The sequence below is a fragment of the Chelmon rostratus genome, chromosome 23 (assembly GCF_017976325.1).
Source record: "Chelmon rostratus isolate fCheRos1 chromosome 23, fCheRos1.pri, whole genome shotgun sequence".
In the NCBI taxonomy this organism is placed as follows: domain Eukaryota; kingdom Metazoa; phylum Chordata; class Actinopteri; order Chaetodontiformes; family Chaetodontidae; genus Chelmon; species Chelmon rostratus.
In genome coordinates this window covers 4466623-4487419 of record NC_055680.1, presented here as the reverse complement: position 1 = coordinate 4487419, position 20797 = coordinate 4466623, and the positions used below count along the sequence as shown (strand labels likewise).

The following is a 20797-nucleotide window of genomic DNA, read 5'->3' as shown; positions in this document are numbered from 1 at the left end:
ACAGTGTCAACGGACGAAGATCATTTGTGAGGGCTAACGGTTGGTTGACAGCTACCGTTTACCTCTCAAACATTTGTTTGGCATTTAGACCAGGGATCTGTGTGTACACTGTGTCTCTGCCATCGCCATGTAATTTATTATTAGGTAATCACAAGCCGCCAAGTGTGGAGTACTAGTTCATCCTTCTCTGTAACACATGTGCAAAACAAGTCGCTGTAATTGGGTATTTTGTCATGACGGGCGCAGATTTCCATTTGGTTTGTCGTACATTTTCTTTGTTCTTAGAGCCACTCGCTAAGGCCCAGCACCCGTTATAAAAACATCCTTTTGGACATCTATGTGAACCAGTTTTTTACCTTGTCTTTGCTGTTCATTCGTCAGAGTTGTTCTCCAGCGGCCTCGCAGCTTTTAAGAAGATTACCTTGAATATTGACGAGGAAGCCGCCATGAGGGAAGACACCGGAATGCAAGATGTCTATTACACTGAGGTGCGGCCATCTGCACAAGATTCGCATCCTTGCATAAGACTCTGTAAATTGACAAAATTAGCTGAGGCAATAATTCAGACCAAAGACCATGAGTCGACCTCACAAACAGCAGCTGGCTTTGGTATAGTTTAAAATGTGTCTGTAGCACTGAGTATTGAAAACTGGTCAGAGTCATAATTCATCATTCATATCCTTCATCAGGTTTTAGATGATATAATAAAGGCAAGGTTCACGAAAGGATGCTTGTGTTTACACAAGATTTTACATTTCAAAACTTTGGCTTCTTTTGTTTCTATTTCTCAACGTAAGGTATCAAAAACTGTATCTGAATTTAAAAGGGTACCCAGAGTATCATATAAAACCTTATGTGCTGATCTGATGACTTGATACTGTAAATGTGGATACCTGTTCAAACGAGATCTGTTGTTCCCTTTCTACCCCTTTTTAGGAAGTCTTGGTCGAACACCTCGAGGTGTGTGTGGAGGCGCTGTGGAAAGCCGAACGCTATGAGCTCATCACGCACATTGCTAAACTGATTATCCCCATTTATGAGAAGCGTCACGAATATGAGGTACCGTAGCAACATCCCTACACTCAAACAAATATCCTACATAAACAAGCAGCCGCTGCTCCTCGCCTCTCCTTGCAAAGTGATTCATCCATGTACTCGTGCTTGTGATGATCAAGTAAACACTCCTATGTAAGGAAACATTTTTCTCGATGTAAATACTTTTGCGTGAAGTTTACCCGATTAATTTTCCACTCAGCATTGAACTCCTTGGCTTCTGGGGCTTGTTCACTTGCGCTCACAGGATTCATTATATATTGTTTGCCAGCAGGTCCAGCTACTGGCTGGTTTTACACCACATAAAAACTTGACGACAGTTTGACCGTTCGATCACTTGCTCTACCTTTTTGGGATGCAACTTGGTCCTGATCAAGTGCTTTTAATAACTCCTCTTTCTTGCTCTTGAAAGGGTGGAGGAAGTGGTGGCATCATTCCTTCCATCCAACCATTTTCAATACACTCACAAGCCTTGAGCCTCCCTGCACACACCGAGCTAGAGAAGTGCCAGTTTATCACAGGACTTACAGACAGGCGGGCATGAAACCCCGGCAGAGAACATGCAAACCCTTGTGGATTTGAACCCAGGATCTTCTTGCTGTGGTGCAACAGTGCTTTCCAGTGAGCCACCTCCTGCTGATGGAAACCACAAACTGCTCTGTGTGACACCCTTAAGGCATACTCCTCCTTGTGTGTTTACTGCCTGTTTGCATGCTCATGCCTTTACACACAAAATGCCACCCTCCCCACTCAAAGGAAGGTGTAATTATCTAATGTGAAACTGAGATGGCTGCCAACGCTCCCTGTGAGCACTGAGCAGGAATTTAGACCTTGGTGCAGAGGTTCAGCAAGCAGTCTACTATGTTGTCATGTGGAATGGGCAAACATAACATGTTGCATGGATGTGAACATAGAACAATACAGGAAGTATGTTGGGACATTATTAAACTGAAATGCTTGTGCTTGTTTTTGCGTGCTCTGCCCAGTTGCTTCAACAAGAATCTGACACAATCTGTTTTATTTTTCCAGAAACTAAGCCGACTGTATGACACTCTGCACAGAGCCTACAATAAGATAATGGAGGTGATACAGTCAGGCCGCAGGCTGCTTGGGACATACTTCAGAGTGGCTTTTTACGGACAGGTGAGGTGGACAGCAGCATCAGGGGGTCTTTTATGAAGGTGCAGTTGTGATGATGCTCACAGTCCAGGTCTGCTGTGCATAGACAGGCAGGGCGAGTGATGAATCACTCTCCTCTCAGGCAGTCAAGTTGTTTATTATTTATGATTTTATCAGAAATATGAATCATAATTCTATAGTATCACCTCTGTGTAAAAAATATATTCAAAAAAAAGTTTTACAATTCAAAGTACAAATGGCCTCGAGGTGGCTCTGTCTTGTTTTGATGCACTGAGGCAAGAATTTCCAGTAATGCAACTGTACAAATACAAAGCAGGATATTCAGTGTTATTTTAATGAATGAATAATGTGATGCAGTCTGCACCAGGTGTGTATTAAATTTCACACTGAATCCCCAGCGGTCATGCAATATGAAGAATCGCTGTCCTAACATGTCTCAAACCAGTTGTTGATTTGCACAGACACATGCTCATGAACACTGTGGAGACCTAACAGAACACTTTCTGGTGTTGGATATATTGTGGACATTTGTCAAAGAGTCCACAATATATCAGAGAGTAGTCAGAGGGTGAAAACTGTAATTACAAAAAAAAAAAAATGTGAGTGCAACACAGTGACTTCCCACCAAGACTGTGGATGTAATAAATAAGCAAATAGCTGCAGTGACACTTTAAGGAAATGTTATGTCATGCAGATGTGTTGCATTTGTGCAGAGGAGAGATATTCCTTATAAACAACAGAAGCTGTGTTTGCAGTATCTTAAAAAGGCAGTATCATCCCATCATTATAATGATATTAGCACTTACAGTTGGTTTGTTTTAAAAGCACAAACAAATGTAGCATTTTAAGATTAATTCCTGACCTGAATGGGTTGTTTTAATGCAGACTTCTTCCAGCACACTTCAGATGGACTGTCTCATTTTGTTCGCAAGTGAGTGAACAAACATGTATTTTGTGCAGGGCTTCTTCGAGGAGGAGGACGGGAAGGAGTACATTTACAAAGAGCCCAAACTCACCGGGCTGTCCGAAATCTCTCAGCGGCTGCTCACGCTCTACGGGGAAAAGTTTGGGCCAGAAAACGTCAGGATAATTCAAGACTCAAATAAGGTGAAGTGCTGTAGATAAGTGGAGGAGGGAAAAGATGGGAGGCGTTTGGAAATAGTCTTGATGTTTGGATCCAGATGTTGTATTTGTTGAAATGCAGTCAGAAATTAAGATAAGTCATGTGGCATTGCAGCCCCGCTCTTGTGTTTACTTAGAAAATATCGTTTGTCCAACATAATGTGGCAAGTGTTCAGTTTCTTCTCCGTGGAGTCATTGTCTCGGTGGTCTGTCGAAGAGTCAGTGGAGGGCGGTGAGGAAGCATGTGTTTGCAGAAGTGGAATGTTTCATCGCCGTGTTGATATTAGGAAACTGGAAGTTGCTTTTGGGCGACATTCTCATTATACCTCAGCAGTTCACTTTCATGTGGCTTAAGCCTCGCTTGTCTGGCCCGACATTCTCATGCATACTGCTTTTATATTTTCATTAAAGCCGATTGTGCTCCCACAGGTGAACCCCAAAGACCTGGACCCCAAGTTCGCCTACGTCCAGGTGACGTTTGTCAAGCCGTACTTCGAGGAGAAGGAGGCGCCAGAGAAGAAGACCGACTTTGAGAAGTGCCACAACATCAACCGCTTTGTGTTCGAGACGCCTTACACGCTGTCGGGCAAAAAACACGGCGGCGTGGAGGAGCAGTGCAAGAAGAGGACTGTGCTCACAAGTACATGAACCGCACTCGTTCACAAACACTTTGCTGCTGCTGCGTTTGGACGTTTGCAGTTACAGTAAGAGGAACACCAGCCTGTTAGCTTCCTGACGGTTTCATCAAACCTGTTGGATGCACTTCATACAGCCTGAAGTTGCCATGCAATGAGACAAAACAATAACACAAGCGTCACTACATTAATAATGGGCTGTTCTTTGTTGCCATGATCAAACACACACATCAAACAAAAGCCTCAGTCGTTCATCTTATCCATTTGAAGTCATGCAAGCCTTATTCTGTACGAGTGTGCAGTGCTGTGACCGCCTAAATGTCAGCAAACATTATAACAGCTGGTTACTGTAGCAAGTGGCAGCTGGATGTTAGGATCCCTCCAGCTACACCCTATTCAATATCTCCAGCTTATTTCTTATTATATACGAGCATTGTCAAACAGGTGTTGTGTTGCCACAGTGTACTTTTGTCATCACATTTCATTGTTTGCCCGCGACAATCAATCGCCTAAAAAAAAGCCTGTCACTTGTGTCCATATTTTCTTCATTAGTTTGTTATATTGGCATGCATGACTCAGCCTGCCCTCTCATCTCCAGCTGCAAACACCTTTCCATACGTGAAAAAGCGCGTGGAGGTGGTCGGGGAGAAGCACATAGAGCTCAAGCCGGTGGATGTGGCCATAGATGAGATGAAGGCGCGAACGGCGGAGCTGACCAAGCTCTGCTCCAGCCAGGAGGTGGACATGATCCAGCTGCAGCTCAAACTGCAGGGCTGCGTCTCTGTGCAGGTAAAGCTTTCAGTCAGAGACACAGTGAAAGTAAAAATGAACGCATGGCATGATGGCAAAGCACTCACTTTTGTAACAGCTGGTAAATTTGACAAGACGTCACATTTATATAAAGAAGAAATAGAAGCACAAACTGCTCAAAACTGAGCAAGGGTCACTGGTTGAGTGCCATGAGAACAGCATGTGCGACTGGAAAATATCTGTGTGATAATCAGAATATAAGAATGCTCAACACTTCCAGGCATGTCTTGCTACAGGTGAATGCAGGTCCCATGGCCTATGCCAGAGCATTCCTGGATGACAGCAAATCCAACCAGTCTGGCAACAAGAAAGTAAAAGACCTGAAGGACATTTTCAGGTACCATGAACTAACTGACAAACCTGATTGTTTCTCTTTTGAGTTATTCTGCTGTTTTGTCTTTAATATTCTCTCATAATGCTGTTCCATCGTCCTCACTTCCAATCATTAAACTATTGCCAACAGTTTATAAGTGATCTGACGATTAGTCATTCAACTTTAATATTAAGTTTGTCGTTTTATTTTGAATAATTGCAGGCGTTTTGTCCAGGCTTGCAGCATGGCTCTGGATATAAATGAGCGTTTGATCAAGGAGGACCAGTTTGAGTATCATGAGGGCCTGAAGGCCAACTTCAAAGAAATGGTAAAGGAGCTGTCAGACATCATCCACGAGCAGGTAACCATGCAATAAAATGCTAGTAACTTTTGCTGGGAGCAGACCCGTACACACACACACACACTGTTCCTCGATGAAGCAGATGTTTTAATGTGCTGTGGGTCAGAAAAGGCATGGGCATGAAACACAAATCAAAATAAAAAACTGTGCTTTTATTCATCGGAGCACGTTGTACCATGCTGGATGTGAGGATGGTTGAGCATTGCAGTGCTTATAGTACCTGTACTCTAGTGTTTGTACACCTCTTGTGATCATGCCACATACAGTTCATCCATATTTTTATATTTCTTTAATAGGCTTTAGGAAGAATCAAGACATAACAACTCATGTTAATGCAAGTACGGGTCAGTTCACCCAGTGTAATATAAAAAATGTCTTTTCTCACTTGCCCTGCATAGTTCTCGTTTTATGTGTCCAGGTTTTGAGATAGATCGGTGCTCATAGGATAACAAAATTACATTTATGAAGCAGCACAATGAGTGTCCCTCTCTGGATATTCGGCGCGTGCTGTGGATTATCCAGAGTAAGAAGAATTTTTTTTTTTTTTTTTCAATACAGGAGGCACCACAAAGTTCTGTCAACCTTTGTAGTGGTTGGAGGCAGTGAAGAGAGCAGATATGTCAAAATCTGGACAAATGAAACCAAAGCTATCTAGGTCTAGATACCACTAGAGATAAGTGACATAATACTGTTGTTGTTTTTTTAATGTGGGTGAAACGAAAGCGAAGTTAAAGTTCACTACGCTGTGGTTTATTTTTATGACGTGCTCACAATGCAGATGATCCTAATAGGGAGGTGGGGCTGTAAAAAGCAACAAGAAGAAAACCTGAGTGATCCACTTTCATGGGCAGGAATATTACTGGCACAGAAAGAGCCATTATCACTGCATTAACCCTGCTGGCTTTGTTTCAGAAATAAAGGATATGGCTTTGCCTCATGTTTCAAGACGTAGTCAGCAACAGCCGTTCAGTTCAGCAGCTACTACATTGTAGCTATGGCTTTCAATAATAGAAGAACCACCTCATTCTTCTCTCTGTTGGTGCGATTCATAATGTTTAACTCTGGTCCGGGTGATGATGCATTGCAGCTGTGTTAATGTAACGTCCAGAAATAATTAAACTGAATTTCCTCTTGAACATTTCCTGAAACAATGACACCCAGCGCCAGCTCTTAAAATCCGAGGCAGCGCTCAGTGGACGAGTGGGTCTGCTTTACTGGTAGAACGACATGACTGCAGAGTAGCTGTCTACCTAGCTGCCAGGTCAGGACATGCAGAAAGTGTCTGTCTGACCCGTCACCTCAGTATCATTTTGCAGTCATTTTCTCCCTGTTGCTCTTTCTCGGTAATTTGTACTTTGTTCTCTTGGCGTCAGTGAAATGTGTCATGGCTGTATGGCACAACCACCACATGGCCCAGGGGTGTTATCAGGTTGGGTTTCAGTGTGTTATTGCGCCTGCTGACATTTGATCATACTTCAGCTGCTCAGATCTTACCAATCTAACTGGTCTGATTTCTTCTCTCCAATGTGCTGGCCTTTAGCTTTAAGGAACAACAGGTAACGTGATCATGAAGTGTTTTTTTCTTCTTCTTTTTGTTTTGTTTTTTTTATGTTCATTATGAATTTGCGTGGGGTTAAGCTGAGCCTTAATTGTAAACAAGTGAGAATAAAAGAGAATGTAACAGGCAAATTGAGCAATGTCATGTCAAATGAATTGCATTCAAATGTAAAGATTTTAACAAGAGGTTAAGTGGTTTTGGTAGGCGTGGCACGTCTGTTGATCTGAGATATGACAAGGTCTTCATATTTATAGATCAAAGACAAAGCTGCCACTACAGGTGGGTTTATATGAACTCACCCCCATATGAACACTGCTTCCTTGGCGACTGTTTTTGTGTTAACATGCTGCATGTGGGCCAGTTCATTAAAAAACACAGCAAAACGTATCACTGCTGCACTGAAGACAGACAGATTTATCTGCCTGGAACAGTCAGCGACTCCTCCCAGCTGGTTCAATTAGAAACGTGCTTGTCAGCTGACTATCAATGGATCCGCAAATATTTCCTTGAGAGACGAGAATGAAATACTGCTTGTTGGTCCAGCTAGATTCACGTCACGCTTTCCATTAACCTCCACAATTTGTCAGACTCATACAGGTAAGAATCTGGGAGTGCTATTTTACGAAAGTAACATTAGCAGTACTATTACACCCGATTTTATGAAACTCAGATGCTCAAATCCACGTACATGCTTTCATAACATCTAGAACAGGCTAATGTAATGCACTTTTCTCTGGCCGACATAAGAGAGCAGCAAAGGGTCTCCGACTGGTCCAGATGCCAGAGTCCTTGCAAGATCTAAAAAGTTGGATCACATTGGCTACCAGTTCATGCAAGAGCTGACTACAAAATCCTCCTTCTTACCTATGAGGCTTTAAATGGTCTGACTCCCTCATATATCTGCTCCATATACTCCACCACAATATATACATCCCGACCTTTTTTGGAATTGGGGTGTAATTGCTCTTCAACTGCCTGACAGGGAGCTGGTACCTGTACTTCAGAGACCAGTAAAATAACTTGTCATTGGATCATCCTGTCCATTGTGTGGCATGATGTGTTCAGTAAACACTTTGAAATGATACCTGCATGCGTTGGATCTGCCAGGCAAAGAAGCTCCCTCTGGCTTTTTAGCTGTAATCTGAAAGAGTATGCAGAGTTTCATTAACAAATGTGCCCCAAAGCAATGAAAATGCTTGTAATAAATGAATTGAATCACATAATATATGCAGATGTGATCCAGCCTGTATCACCCTGGTGACATTTACATTTATTGCTATCTGAACTCAGTCTAGCAGTACTTTCCTCCCTGTTGCATGGACACTTTTGGTCACACAGCTCAGCCGTAGTAGCAGATGTTTTGGTTGGAATAAACAAAGCTGTTTAGTAATTGGTGGTATAAACACAACTAGCCAAGTCGGAAACCTGCTGCCTCCCAGTCGCTGCCCACAGCTCAGATGTGTTCAGCGATTCAAGCAGAATAATAATGAAAAGGCTAACATGTCAGGCTGATCAACGGGTTGCCAGAGCAGCTAAACACGCAAAGAGATTGTGCAAGCAAAAACAATAATCAGCCATCAGAGAAACACTGATAAGAGTTTTGAAAACAAAAGGGTGTGTGGTGAAAGGACGACTTTCCATACGGCAACGAGCACGAACACCGAGTGGACACTGTGCGAATGTGTTGTTCATATTTATTTATGTTTGTTTGTTTGTTTTTGTGACTTGATTGAATTGATTGAAAACCACACAATTATCCGATTTGAGTTTGGTGTGTGTGTGTGTGTGTGTGCGTGTGCGTGTGTGTGTGTGTGTGTGTGTGAGACCTCTGTTGTTATGTGAGAACTGATACTCATCCTCACTGTGTTTTGCTTTGACCTCAGATCTACCAGGAGGATATGATGCGTTCGCTGTTACAAAACTCCCTCCATGTGTTTCGTGCCATCAGCGGGACGTCCACCAACCTGGGCTGACCTCAGTCCCGCCGGTCACCCTCCGACACGCCACCCGCCCTCACATATATCCTCTCACTTTTCCCCGAAGGACCTGAACTGGATGATAACGGGGGCGACTCTTCATTTCATGTCTGCCCGGCTTCGCTTGCCAAACCCACCCCCCACCCATCCTGGAGAAGAAGCCATTTGGCTATCTTCAGCATCTCTGCTGGGTGTGCAGTAAATGGCCGAGATGAAAGATCGCAGCACAGCAGTATGGATATAATATCGAAACCACAGCAGCAGTATTTCTGGGAATGTATTGCAGCAACGCAGATGTCGGCGTGTCATGTTCAGGCGTTCTGCTGAGTCATGCTAGGCTGCATTGCACTTTTTTTCTGCCTTTGTGATAAACCACAGGATTGACTGTTATTTCTTTAGAGGGAGATTTTTTCCGTCTCTCTCTGCAATGTTGCCCTCCAGATCTATGCAGGACATCACCCCCTCCAGAATGAGTCAACTTTTAGAGGACAATAGCATCTTTTCCTTGTACCATTGCAGTGTTTTGTTTGAATCTGAATCAAACAGTTCCCCAACTCAACTGGTTTTTGTTGTACAATTAATTGTCACCCAAGCCTAAAGCATTGAGATAGTCTGTCAAGCCAAGAGGTAGTATTTATAGGTTAGCAGTGCATTCCAGCCAGGTTAACAGATCGTGAGAAACAGATAAGTCACATTTAAAGAGCGGCAGCTTACAGTCAACATCAAAGTTACTTCCTTGTTTCTTTAAAGACAAATGTAAAAGCCTTCTCAGTCTGATCCAAAGTTAAAGAAATCAAAGATGAACCTCAGGGTTGTATGAAAGCTGTGTGATAGAGCTGCTCTTAAGAAGGGTTTGCTTAATTTAAAAGTAGCTCAATCACAAGTGTTGGTAACTGCTAATATTCTAGATTGTATTGGAGGTAATGAATAATGTCAAACCAGGAAAGAAACGATTATGATAATAGATACTATCAGAGTTGTCGAACAATCACTCAAACAGTCGTCTCTAGGGACTCGTTTTATGGCCTGTAGACATGTGAAGTCAGAAACAGGATCTGAGGACGGGACACGATGATAATATTTACTTCAGTGGAGTGAGTGAAGAGTTCCTCTCATCTGGGTTAAGGTCCAGTGCCTTTCTGCTCTGCCTTCTGAAAAGTCTCCCTTATCTCGAGTAATTAGATCTTCATCACATGCTGGTTATTCACAATATTTCACAAGTGCTACACTGTAATTAGCAGATAGATGAATAATATTTAAGCGAATGTACATAATTTGTTGTCATGCTGTAAAGTGAATTCTGTATCCATGTATGTTTGTACGTACTGTATGTATGTATTTATATTTGACTGATTTTGGACTCTTGTTTAGTCCAAATCTGTCTTAGCAGAGAGATTTCTTTTTCCATTTTTATTGCATTGTATACTGAAGTGAAGCTGCTTGTCAAACTTACTTTGTAAAGCCTTTTTTTCAATAAAACCTGGAAAAAACTATTTAAGCCAACAGTTCTTTTCAAACCTTGCAACAGTCAAACCACGAGGTCCATGTGGTAGCTGTTCTCACGCTTTCTCAAGATCTTCCTCGGTGGATGTTGAAAGGTGTGGACGTCAGTCTAAACTTCAAAGCGGGTGTAAATGAGGAATGTTCTGACGACACCTGACATCTGGGCCACTCCATCTGCAGAGGAAGACTGTTATCCCATTATGATAGGCTGGAACAGCCACCGAAGTGGACCTTGTGGTGAGAACATTTTGTCAACTGGAAAAAGTAGTTGCAAAAGTGCTGTCTTGGATGACTGTAAGGTAGATAAAATGTGATGACGTGCCCTGTAGCAGTTCCATGTGTGTTTTTATTACAGAGGTGTTGTAGTCCTACTTTAAATCTGAATCACAAAACAATCTTAATCTTAACCAAGGTTTGGAGCTGTTTCATCAAGAACACATAGCAGCTTTCTCCAAGCAGGTGCCTCACTACATGCAGCTGGTACCTTTTTTAATTGCATTCACTCCTGCCTCATCCAGTCTTAGGCCTACAGTACATGAGGTGTACACTCTTTGGCCTGTACTTCCTATAAGGTGTTGTGTGGTGAGTGAAAACTGACTGGGTTCAGATGCGCTGCATGTTTCCTCTGTATGTTTTCCCTGGCCTCGCGCCATCAGTTTGTCCACTCAGTGCTGCTCGCTGCTGCGTAAATCCATTACCAAATACATAATCAGCTTAATGATTCACAGACTCATTTGGAGTCTGACGCCTTCCTGGAAGAATGGATGGACGCTTGCGGTTTGGGCTATATGGGCACGCATGCGCGCGCTGCCCTCATTAGCGGAGCCGCACGCGCAGCTGTTGTTGCCACACTGTTCCGACGGACTTTTACGCGACACCGCCGGGAAAGGCTGAGCTTGTTTCAACATTCCCGTGCTCTCATCATCGCTTTCCACCCACTTTCACGCCGACTCCGCCCCGCTGTTCCCTGATGTGCCCAGCGGTGCGCAGACAGCGCAAAGGTGCCCCCGCGGACGGTGTTGACGTTTCGCCCTTTACCCCTCATTTACCAATTGTTTTTTCTTTTTGATTCAGGATTTTCTCTTCCCTCTATTTCCGTGTTGTATGCTGTAGAGTACATTGTTAGAAGTTTTTTGGGTGTTTTTGTTTACTCGCGTACAGGAGGACTGAGGGAGTTGACTCGCTTCCAGATGGAATAAACGCTCAGACGCTCGAGGATAACATGACGTTCACCGGGCAGTTTTTAGCCTTCTGGACATACACCGCCATGGTGATGGCAGTTTACTGTAAAGCAGGTAAGGACTCCTCCATTACCTGGAGCTGGCGTTAAAAGGAGACAGACGAGTCGCTGTCACCTTGTATGGGCTCGACTCGTGAGTTCGACCACTCGGCTAGCTTGGAATAGCAAAGTTCAATTAAGCTAGGCTTTAATGACGCACTTCAGACGCTTTCGGCAGGTTGTGACATAGAAAGTACAACTGGTTAAAAAACATGGATTCAAAGTTAATTTATCTTTTGAGCCACATTGTAAGCTTAACATGAAAAAAGTAGTCTGTTAACCCTGTAGTTTTAAAGTCTGGGTTTCGGTCCATTTTTGTACTATATTCATTATTATCCAACTAAAGAGGCTATTAATAATAAAATAGTTATTAATTCTACCTTTTCAGTATTTTAGGGTCATGTTCTGTATTTAGACCCGGTTAGTTTTCTGCCTGCCCTGTAATTAGCGTTTGAACATATGAGGTGTTTTTTTGATGTTGTTTTTGTTGTTGTTGTTGTTGTTTTTACATTGATGAATAACTATCGGAGGCAGTCTTTCCTGGAAAGACGTGGGCTAATTTAATACCGGGGGGAAAAAGTCCGATAACGACCACAAATACTACTTTAAGGACATTTCCACATCAATTAAAAGCCTTTGTCCAATGTGAATGAAAGATATCGTTTTTGCTGCTCATTAAGGATTTCCCACCTTGTTTTACAAACAGCGGTTCGCCCTCGTTTGGATTTGGTTGCGCCTCTATGATGCATTTACGGCTCAGGCGCTGCGCGCAGCCAAAGATGTGCAGAGGAGGAATGAACGCAACCATCAAACATGTCGTAGTTCCCCAGCAGCTTTTGACAATATTAACTCATTTTGGACATATACATGTTTTGTTTGTTTGTTGTTAAGAAAGTGTCAGAAAGTGGAGACATCTGCAAACTCAGTAGGCACTGCTAAGATAAGACTTTATTAATAATTAATGATATATAATTAATAGCAGTTGGGAAAAATAGCAACAGAATAGAGAAATACAAAATACAAAATAAAAGCTGACCATACGTACATTTTATACAAAGAAACTATATAAAAGAAAGAAATATGTAAAAAATATTTATTTCCACAAAGAACAATGCCATAAAAATATACTGCCAACATTCTATAGAATTTCACAGTTTTTACACAAATTAGTTACTTACATGGTTATATTCATGAACATTTTTGCGTAGGAATCCACTTGAATTTTTTTTAGCAAATCTGAGAAAAGTGAAAAAAACCTATAAGAGGTAAAAATATGAGTAAAGTAAGTGTTTTTTCCTCATGCAGTCATACTCAGTATAAGGTAGTGCAATGTGTTTTCTGCATTGAACTCAATCCCTGAGGAGCAGTGGGCAGCCACGGAGCAGCTCTGAGCCAGTGCCTTGGTCCAAAGGCGCTAACAGGAGAATTAACCTGACATCCACCACCATCAAAACCAATGTTTTGACACCAGAGCCCCCAGCTGGAAGTTGTGAGGCAGCACTGCTAACCACTGAGCCACTGTGCTGCCAAAGCTCATTGAGTTGAGTGGTGATATCACCTTTTCTCGAAATTGGTATAGTGAGATGATTTCATTTAATTGTTGTCACCAAAAATTCAAAAATATAATAGGAATCTATTTGAAATTTCAGTGAACCTGTAAAGGAAATGTGATTAATACTTCCTCTAGGTGGCACTACTCACCATGCTACTTATGACAGAGTGGATGTGCTTTAAGATTATTTTAGGTCATTTTATTCCACTTCAGTCCACTGCTTTTATCTGACGGCTGGAGTTATTTGACAGAATCTTTTTTTTTTTTTGTATAAAGTAGTTAAGATGTATGTCCACCAGCTGGAACATCTAACTGCTACTTACATGTTAAAGTAATAATATTTCAATAAAATGCAATATTTAATAATACATCACTCTGATAGGGACCATTCGGCCCAACAAGTACTTCAATACTCTTAAATACATTATGCTCTTAATACTTTTGAATGCAGGACTTTAACTTAAGTATTTTCAGAGAGTGGTGTTACTACTTTTACTCAAGTAAAACATCTGAGTACTTCAATTTAGAGAAAACCGAGACATGTGGAATTCAATGATAAATGTAAAAAATTAATTCAGGGATTTCTAAGGCTAATGATTTAAGCCTTAATTGTGAACAGCTGAGGGTAATTCCTCCTCTTGTTATCTCTCCCTGCAGATCGGTATCCTCCACCGACAGGGCTGTCGTACGAGTGGCTCGACAAATTTACCGTGACCATGTCCTGGAAGAGGCCCAGTGTTCTGCCAGAAGACGAAGAGATTGAATTCCTGATGAAGAATACAGACAATGATGTAGGGAACATGATGGGGTCTGGGGGTTCCCAGGTTTCAGTAATATCAGTAGGCAGTTGCTCCACTTCACTAAAAGCTTGCATTTTGCAGATTGCATGCACTTCAAAGGGCATTACTGCCTACCAGTAAAACGCATGTCTTCATTTTGGTCTCACTTAATGTAATTTGTTTATTTATTCATTTATTCACTGAGTTAATTTAAACACAAGATACTTGTGCTCAAAAAGAGGATTCATTCTCAGTGAAGAACCTTGGAGCCCTAATCTGCCTCTATACATGACATATACACTGAGAAGCAACAGTTCTGAAAAAAAAATGTTGTGTTCCCTCCAGCCTGGGACGTGCGTGAGCGGGACAAATTTCACACAAATGTTTCTGACCGAAGAGATGTGTTCTGCTCGTTGGACATACAAAATCTGGACTGTCAGTAAATCCTGTAAACGTCCCACTGAGAGCAACCCTGCGACCATAACCATTGATACCCCTAAGCCCCGAGGTAAGAATCAGAAAGCTGAAATGACTATGATGCATGATGATCCATTATGATTCTTTAAAGCCATGCTACGTGTATGTATGTGACACCTTCGCCTTTGCGCTGTACAGCTGAAGTGGTGAAGGACTTCTTGTGTGTCGTCTACGCCCATGAAATGAACTGTTCCTGGATCCCAGCAAATCGCTCTCTAAACCTGACACTGTCTTATAGGTGAGAATTACAACAACAGCCTAAATATACGTGATACGTGATGGCCTTTGAAATTCTCTACTTCCATCAAGTGATGGTAAATGCATGGTCTGACAATATACAGTTGTATTCAGAATAATAGCAGTCCCACATCACTAGCAAGATAAATCACCTTTTTTGTTAGAATTTCAACTTCTACCCTGCAAGTAAGTTTCTAGAAGGTTTAGTAAAGGTATAGAAAACCAACAGACCCAACAGGCATGACGTGCATGCTGCTGATTCTGTGAAACTGAATCATTAACTGAAAGGGACGTGTTCAAAAAAGTAGCAGTGCTGAGTTCACTTAGTGAGGTCATTGATTCTGTGAAAAAAATAGGTGTTAAACAGGTGGCCCTTATTTAAGGATCAAGGCAACTAATGCTGCATATGCTGGCTGTGCATTTGGGTCGTTCAAGACACTGTTCAGAAGAAGAGTGTTCTTTGATTAAGAAATTACTAAAAGAGGTGAAAACCTATAAAGAAGTGCATAAAATGATTGGCTGTTCAGCTAAAATGATATCAAACACTTTAAAATGGCAGCCAAAACCAGAAAGGCGAGGAAGAAAAAGAAAAACGAGTATTCGAATGTATCAGGGAATAACCAAACTGGCAAAGGCTCAGCCAATGATCAGCTCCAGGAGGATCAAAGAAGATTTAAGGTTGCCTGTGAGAACTGTAACAATCAGACGACGTCTATGTGAAGCAAGAATCCCCCACAAAGTCCCATTGTTAATAAGAAGACGTGCTGAAGCAGTTACAGTTTGCCAAAGAACACATTGACTGGCCTAAAAAGAAATGGCGTAGTAATTTATGGACTGATGAGAGTAAGATTGTCCTTTCTGGGTCTAAGGGCCGCATACAGTTTGTCAGACGTCCTGCAAACACTGAATTCGAGCCACAGTACACATTGAAGACAGTGATGCGTGACAATGACCCCGAACACACCAGCAAGCAGGCAAAATCATGGTTCCAGACAAACAGCATTCAAGTAATGCAGTGGCCAGCACAATCCCCAGACCTTAATCCCATAGAAACCTTGTGGGCTGACATAAAAAAAGCTGTTCATGAGGCAAAACCAAGAGAGGAATTGTGGAATGCAGTACAGTTGTCCTGGGCTGCAATACCTGTGCACCACAGATGTGAAGCAGTTATCAGGAACCGTGGTTATGCAACTAAATATTAATTTATGATTCTCAGGAAAGTTGAATCTTCAAGCATTTCTTAGTTCATACAGTTAATTTTTGAGTTTGTAAAGACAGGTATCAACACTGCTATTTTTTTGAACATTATATTTCTTGACTTATATTATCAAATTCAATTACTATTTCCGGTTTCCGTGCTTTGAAATAGAATGTGCAGTGTCCCCAATAAATTAGTGTTTATTAAAATACAATTTATTTGAAGAATTTTGATGTTCACTTACTAACCCTAACCCTAACCCTAACCCCAACCCCTTATTTTGAACACAACTGTAAGTGCCAGGACAAACCAGGCCCAAAACGGGACGAGCAAAAGGCAAAAGAGTTGCATATAATGCAGGCCTCACTGTACAAGTCATTGTTTAATATAAAATAGTCAACATTACACGCAGCATGTCGGTTTACATAGCTTCTATAGTTCCTCTTAATTCTTTTTCCAAGACAGCACAGATGAAATCAGAAACAGGGATTCAGCACTAGAATATTCACGTCTTTGGATCAGAGCATTCATCTAGCCATTAGCAGTGCAGGGTGAAAACCTGTGGATGTGATTTCCAGGCTTCGTACATTTGGTGACATAATTCATTAATATTTTTCAGACCACAGGGATTTTTATGAGCCACAGATAGTCTCTGAGCTTTATGGACATCTAGTGGCAAGTTTGAGAATTGCAGGTTCACAGTGGTCATCAGAGCGGTGAGGACAAAGCTAATAAGAGCAAACCAAAGCAAATTTGTGTTGTTTTTATTTGGGTGAGATTGCTTTGCATAAAGACTGTGTGCTGACTGATGCATTCCCTATTCCACACTTCTTATCACCACCCCATTTTGTCATTACAGGACTTGTGGATATTCGGAGGAAAGTGTAAGAGGTTTAAAAAAGTGTGATCAGCCTTACAGCAGTGGAGAGAGGAATGGTTGCAACCTGCACATTGATACTAGCCTTGATGACTTCTGCATCCTTGTGGAGACTGAAGCTGGAATGAGCACCTTTAAACCTGTACTAGGTTGGTGTTGCCTCTAATAGTTAATTACTGCTGTCATGACAAATTGTGAAAATGAAAACATTTGCTGTTAAAATACGTTAAGAACCAGTGATTGAATCTTGTTTTCATTTGCAGCCAAGTACAAGTTTAAAAAAAAGTTTGTATATTTTTTGTCTCTCCTCAGTGGTACCTCCACCAGTGCTGAGCGTCAGAGAAGAAGGAGATTACCTCCAACTGAGCATGATGCCTCAAGAGGTCGGAAACAGTGAATGCTGGATATACACAGTCTGCTATAGCCAATGCAATGAGTTCAGGGTAAGTTGCCAAATGTAACTGTTTATCCTACAATTTAAAAGTGCTCCTTCTATTATGTAATTAGTGTTTGTATTTGCCACACTGACGCTGAATGTTCTCACATTTAAGCATTGAGTCTATCAGTTGCAAACGCCACAAATACAAACATACGTTTGTATTTCAGTACGAATATCTTGTATTTAACTGCATCTTCATTTTATCAATGGCAGACGGTTTCTGTATGCCTGACAGAGAGCAACACTCTCTGGTTTTGTGTGCTCTTTTCTAGGGATGCTACAACACAAGTAGGGGAGAGACTACGATGAAGGTGCTGTACAATAAAAGCTGCCGTTATGAGTTCCAATCCAACGTCACGACTGCTAAAGATTGCATCAGAATATTCAGCAACCTCAGTGAAGCTGTACCTTATGGTAACTGTCCATCCAGTTTTACTTGCACTGATTTCTCAGCATGCACTTATGAAAAAAGTGAAATGATGAGCATATTTGTCATAGGATCCCTTAATTTGCTCACGTCAGTGTTGTTCGTTAAATTCTTCTTCACAAGGTACTTTTCACATTATTCAAAAATGTTATTTGTCCTTGATGGCTTGTTGAAAAGACACATTTCCCTTGTATGTTTAAATGCCTTTTGTCAGGAAAATGAACAAAATAGATCCTGATGCAAAACTGTTTTGCTGGCGAATGTGTGTCAGATATGAAAATGACTGTCCCACAGCAGCAGAAGGAAAAGGAGAAAGGCCAAACCAGGGTGTAATTGACATTTTAAATCATCATTTCATCAGTATTGGTTGCTTCACCAGCAGTTTCTGCTTTTCATCTCTGCACTGTATGGCCTGCACCTTACATTTTCGTTGCACTTGTTGCAATGACAATGAAGTAAATCTGAATCTGAATCTGAATCTGAATTAGAGTCACGTTTGGTGTTTTTTCTGTTGATAGAAGTGAATAATATCCCTCACCCCCCATCTGAATTGGCATTTTCAAAACGTCATAATGATGTAAAGTAGTAAACTGAGGTTTACAGAGTAGACTTAGACTTCCTTGCCTGCAAATGCAGCCCCCTCCCTGTAGCGACCTCCTCTATGTATATCTGTGTAGAGGTCTACAGTAACACCAGTCGTTTATAAAAGGGTTTGCAGTTGCTAGATGCAAAGCACAAAGTGTCTCTGCACTACTTGACACCAGGTAGCTTGAATTGGTCTTGAAAGCTGAAGAAAATGTGTCTGTTCTTCACCACAGGTAGCAATGTTCTTCCTGATGGGAAACTGACCGTGGTTGCCATCGTCATCCCCGTCATTCTGTCCATCTGCGTCATTCTGTCCTGCTACTGCTTCAGGAGGTATGTGTTGGAAAGAGAAGTAGACAGTGCTGTAGGCCCGTGTCAGAAACTTCCACCCACCTGCCACAAAGTGTTTGTACACTATATGAAGCACATTTCTGTTGCCCAATTGCTTTACATCAAATTTTGCAATCTATTTCAAGAGCCGATGTTGTAAAGCATACTTCTTGGGGAACAGTATTCGAGATCTGCCACAGTGACAACATATCACTAACATTATTGCAACAACTCAATACTTTTCTAAAAGGGAAACAAACCCACTCCACCCTCAGACAAAGGTATGGAGGTGTTTCAAGTAGAGCTACAATAAATACAAAGAATTTTAGCACAGAGAAACTTTCTTCCCTCAGCAGATGAATGTGAAAACAGTGTTCTGGTGTTAGACATGCATCATTCTGCACTTTGAAGACCAAACATGCAAGTAAAGCAACAATAAGCAAAACACATTGTTTGAATGGAGGGCGACCTTAAAATACGTGTGCAGTTCACTGGAAACCAGTGCAGAGAACTGACTACGCCGTTTAACATGACATACCGCACCACCTTTTGAGAAAAACTAAAAAACACCTCAATATGGTATTTGTGTGGTGGAAACATTGTGTGCTGGCTGTTTCTTTCTGTCATTGACATGCTTGTTGTGGTTTGTCTGCCTGTAGGCACGTCAGCATTATTTGCCCGATCATACCAGATCCTTCAGCAATATTCAAGGAAATGATGATGAACGGAAACAAAGAACTGAAGGTATGTTTCAGGACAAATAAAAACGTGTATGCTCTACTCAGCTGCTCCTTCTGTCTCCACAGACACTCATTACACTGTTGTGTTTTTCAGACCACAGCGGGAAGTCTGTACACGCCGGTGCCAGAACTCATTGAACCCTGCAAAATTACGCTTGTCACCGAAAACAGCGTCCTCAAGCAAAACTCCTGACATGTTCACCTCCGGCGAAGCTGGACTTCCACGCTGGGCAAATTCAGCAGGATTATTTTACACTGAAAAACTTTGTTTCACTTGTGGTTGAAAGTTCCAGGTCAATTGCACATTTGACAGGTGTGGTCAGGAGTGAGCCCTGTCGCACCTTTACTGTACTGACCTGAGAACAATTCTGTATTGCTGCTGCCAGGTGAGACTTTCAGCCACCAGAGGGCGGTGAAAACAAGACTGATTTTTCCCTGTATCTGCTGTACACGTCAAAGAGATCACAAGAGAATAAGAGATCACAAGAGAATAAGAGATTTAGGTCTTGGCACAGCAAGAGTCTGTTTTGTAGGATTGACAGGCAGATGCCCTATGACTGCCATCGTGGCAGCTAGACAATAGGAAGGAAGCAGTAACATAAATGGCGGGGAGGCACGTACTTCTTGCCGCTGAGTGATCCCAAGACAGCACAGGAAGCCAAGAGCTGCAGTGGCTCTCCTCCCCCACACACGTATTCATCCCCAAATTAGGAAAAGGTCCAGTGTGCACGGATACAAACACTTATAAGAGACACATGGGGTGAGTGCATGGCTGTCAGTGGTTAGTGTCCAACACAGAAAGCGACTTCATTATGTAAAATTTAATGAAGAGGTATGGCTGCGGTGAAATTCTGAATGTTCAACCCAGTTCATTTGTTAACCCTTTATTAGTGCATGTTAAAAGGAATTACGCTTCTTGTCAATCAGGAAATGAAGTGACCTGCATGAACTTTGCTGGCAGACACTGGTGACTGTCACTCTCTGTCTTGTATATTTTGGATGGAATGACAATTTTCTTACAAGAGTTAATCTGACGTGTCTCTTTAACATCTCACCTGTGGTGCTGAGAAGCATTTTAAACTTTGTATACAACTTGAGAACAGTGACGGAGAATTCTGCAGACGCCTGAGCAGACACGACGCTGATTGCAACTTGGACATCAGTGGTTTGAGTGTGTGCAATCGTCTGTGTGCTTTCTCATTCACCAACACGCCCAAAGCCAGAAGCCATTTTATCATTATTCACACACTTCCTTCCTTTAACTGAGGGCGTTTCATTTACCAGCTGTATTTGTTGGTTGATAGATTGATTTTTTTCTGCTTTAATAGGGAATAAAGGAAGAGACAGTGTTTGCGTGTTGTTTGATTGTGTACTCCTGGTTATCAGTCAGTGGTTCATTCATGGGC

The 20797-nt window shown here is 41.9% G+C and overlaps 2 protein-coding genes across 4 annotated transcripts in view; both read left to right on the top strand.

The window, feature by feature from the left end:
* Positions 1-10461, top strand: part of dock11 (dedicator of cytokinesis 11) — a 57843-nt gene extending 47382 nt beyond the window's left edge. For all 3 annotated transcript variants that reach the window (XM_041965549.1, XM_041965548.1, XM_041965547.1), the window contains 9 exons: positions 382-488; positions 937-1059; positions 2083-2196; positions 3154-3300; positions 3745-3955; positions 4549-4739; positions 4997-5097; positions 5296-5434; positions 8876-10461. In XM_041965549.1, the coding sequence (XP_041821483.1) occupies positions 382-488; positions 937-1059; positions 2083-2196; positions 3154-3300; positions 3745-3955; positions 4549-4739; positions 4997-5097; positions 5296-5434; positions 8876-8965 (1223 nt within the window). In that variant the 3' untranslated portion in view covers positions 8966-10461. The remainder of the gene's footprint in view (positions 1-381; positions 489-936; positions 1060-2082; positions 2197-3153; positions 3301-3744; positions 3956-4548; positions 4740-4996; positions 5098-5295; positions 5435-8875) is intronic.
* Positions 10462-11374: 913 nt separating this feature from the next.
* LOC121626731 (interleukin-13 receptor subunit alpha-1-like) lies at positions 11375-20740 on the top strand. Its single transcript, XM_041965400.1, has 10 exons — positions 11375-11766; positions 13960-14093; positions 14427-14589; positions 14697-14796; positions 16853-17019; positions 17183-17313; positions 17582-17723; positions 18555-18654; positions 19311-19395; positions 19486-20740. The coding sequence occupies exons 1-10, from the start codon at positions 11694-11696 to the stop codon at positions 19582-19584; spliced, it is 1194 nt and encodes a 397-aa protein (XP_041821334.1). The 5' UTR covers positions 11375-11693; the 3' UTR covers positions 19585-20740.
* Positions 20741-20797: the final 57 nt, after the last annotated feature.

Excerpts from the sequence above, each read along its gene's own strand:
- LOC121626731 (XM_041965400.1), top strand. The coding sequence starts at position 11,694 with ATGACGTTCACCGGGCAGTTTTTAGCCTTCTGGACATACACCGCCATG. Across the intron at positions 14,797-16,852 it reads AACCTGACACTGTCTTATAG|GACTTGTGGATATTCGGAGG; the intron begins GTGAGAATTACA and ends TTGTCATTACAG. Across the intron at positions 18,655-19,310 it reads TCCTGCTACTGCTTCAGGAG|GCACGTCAGCATTATTTGCC; the intron begins GTATGTGTTGGA and ends GTCTGCCTGTAG.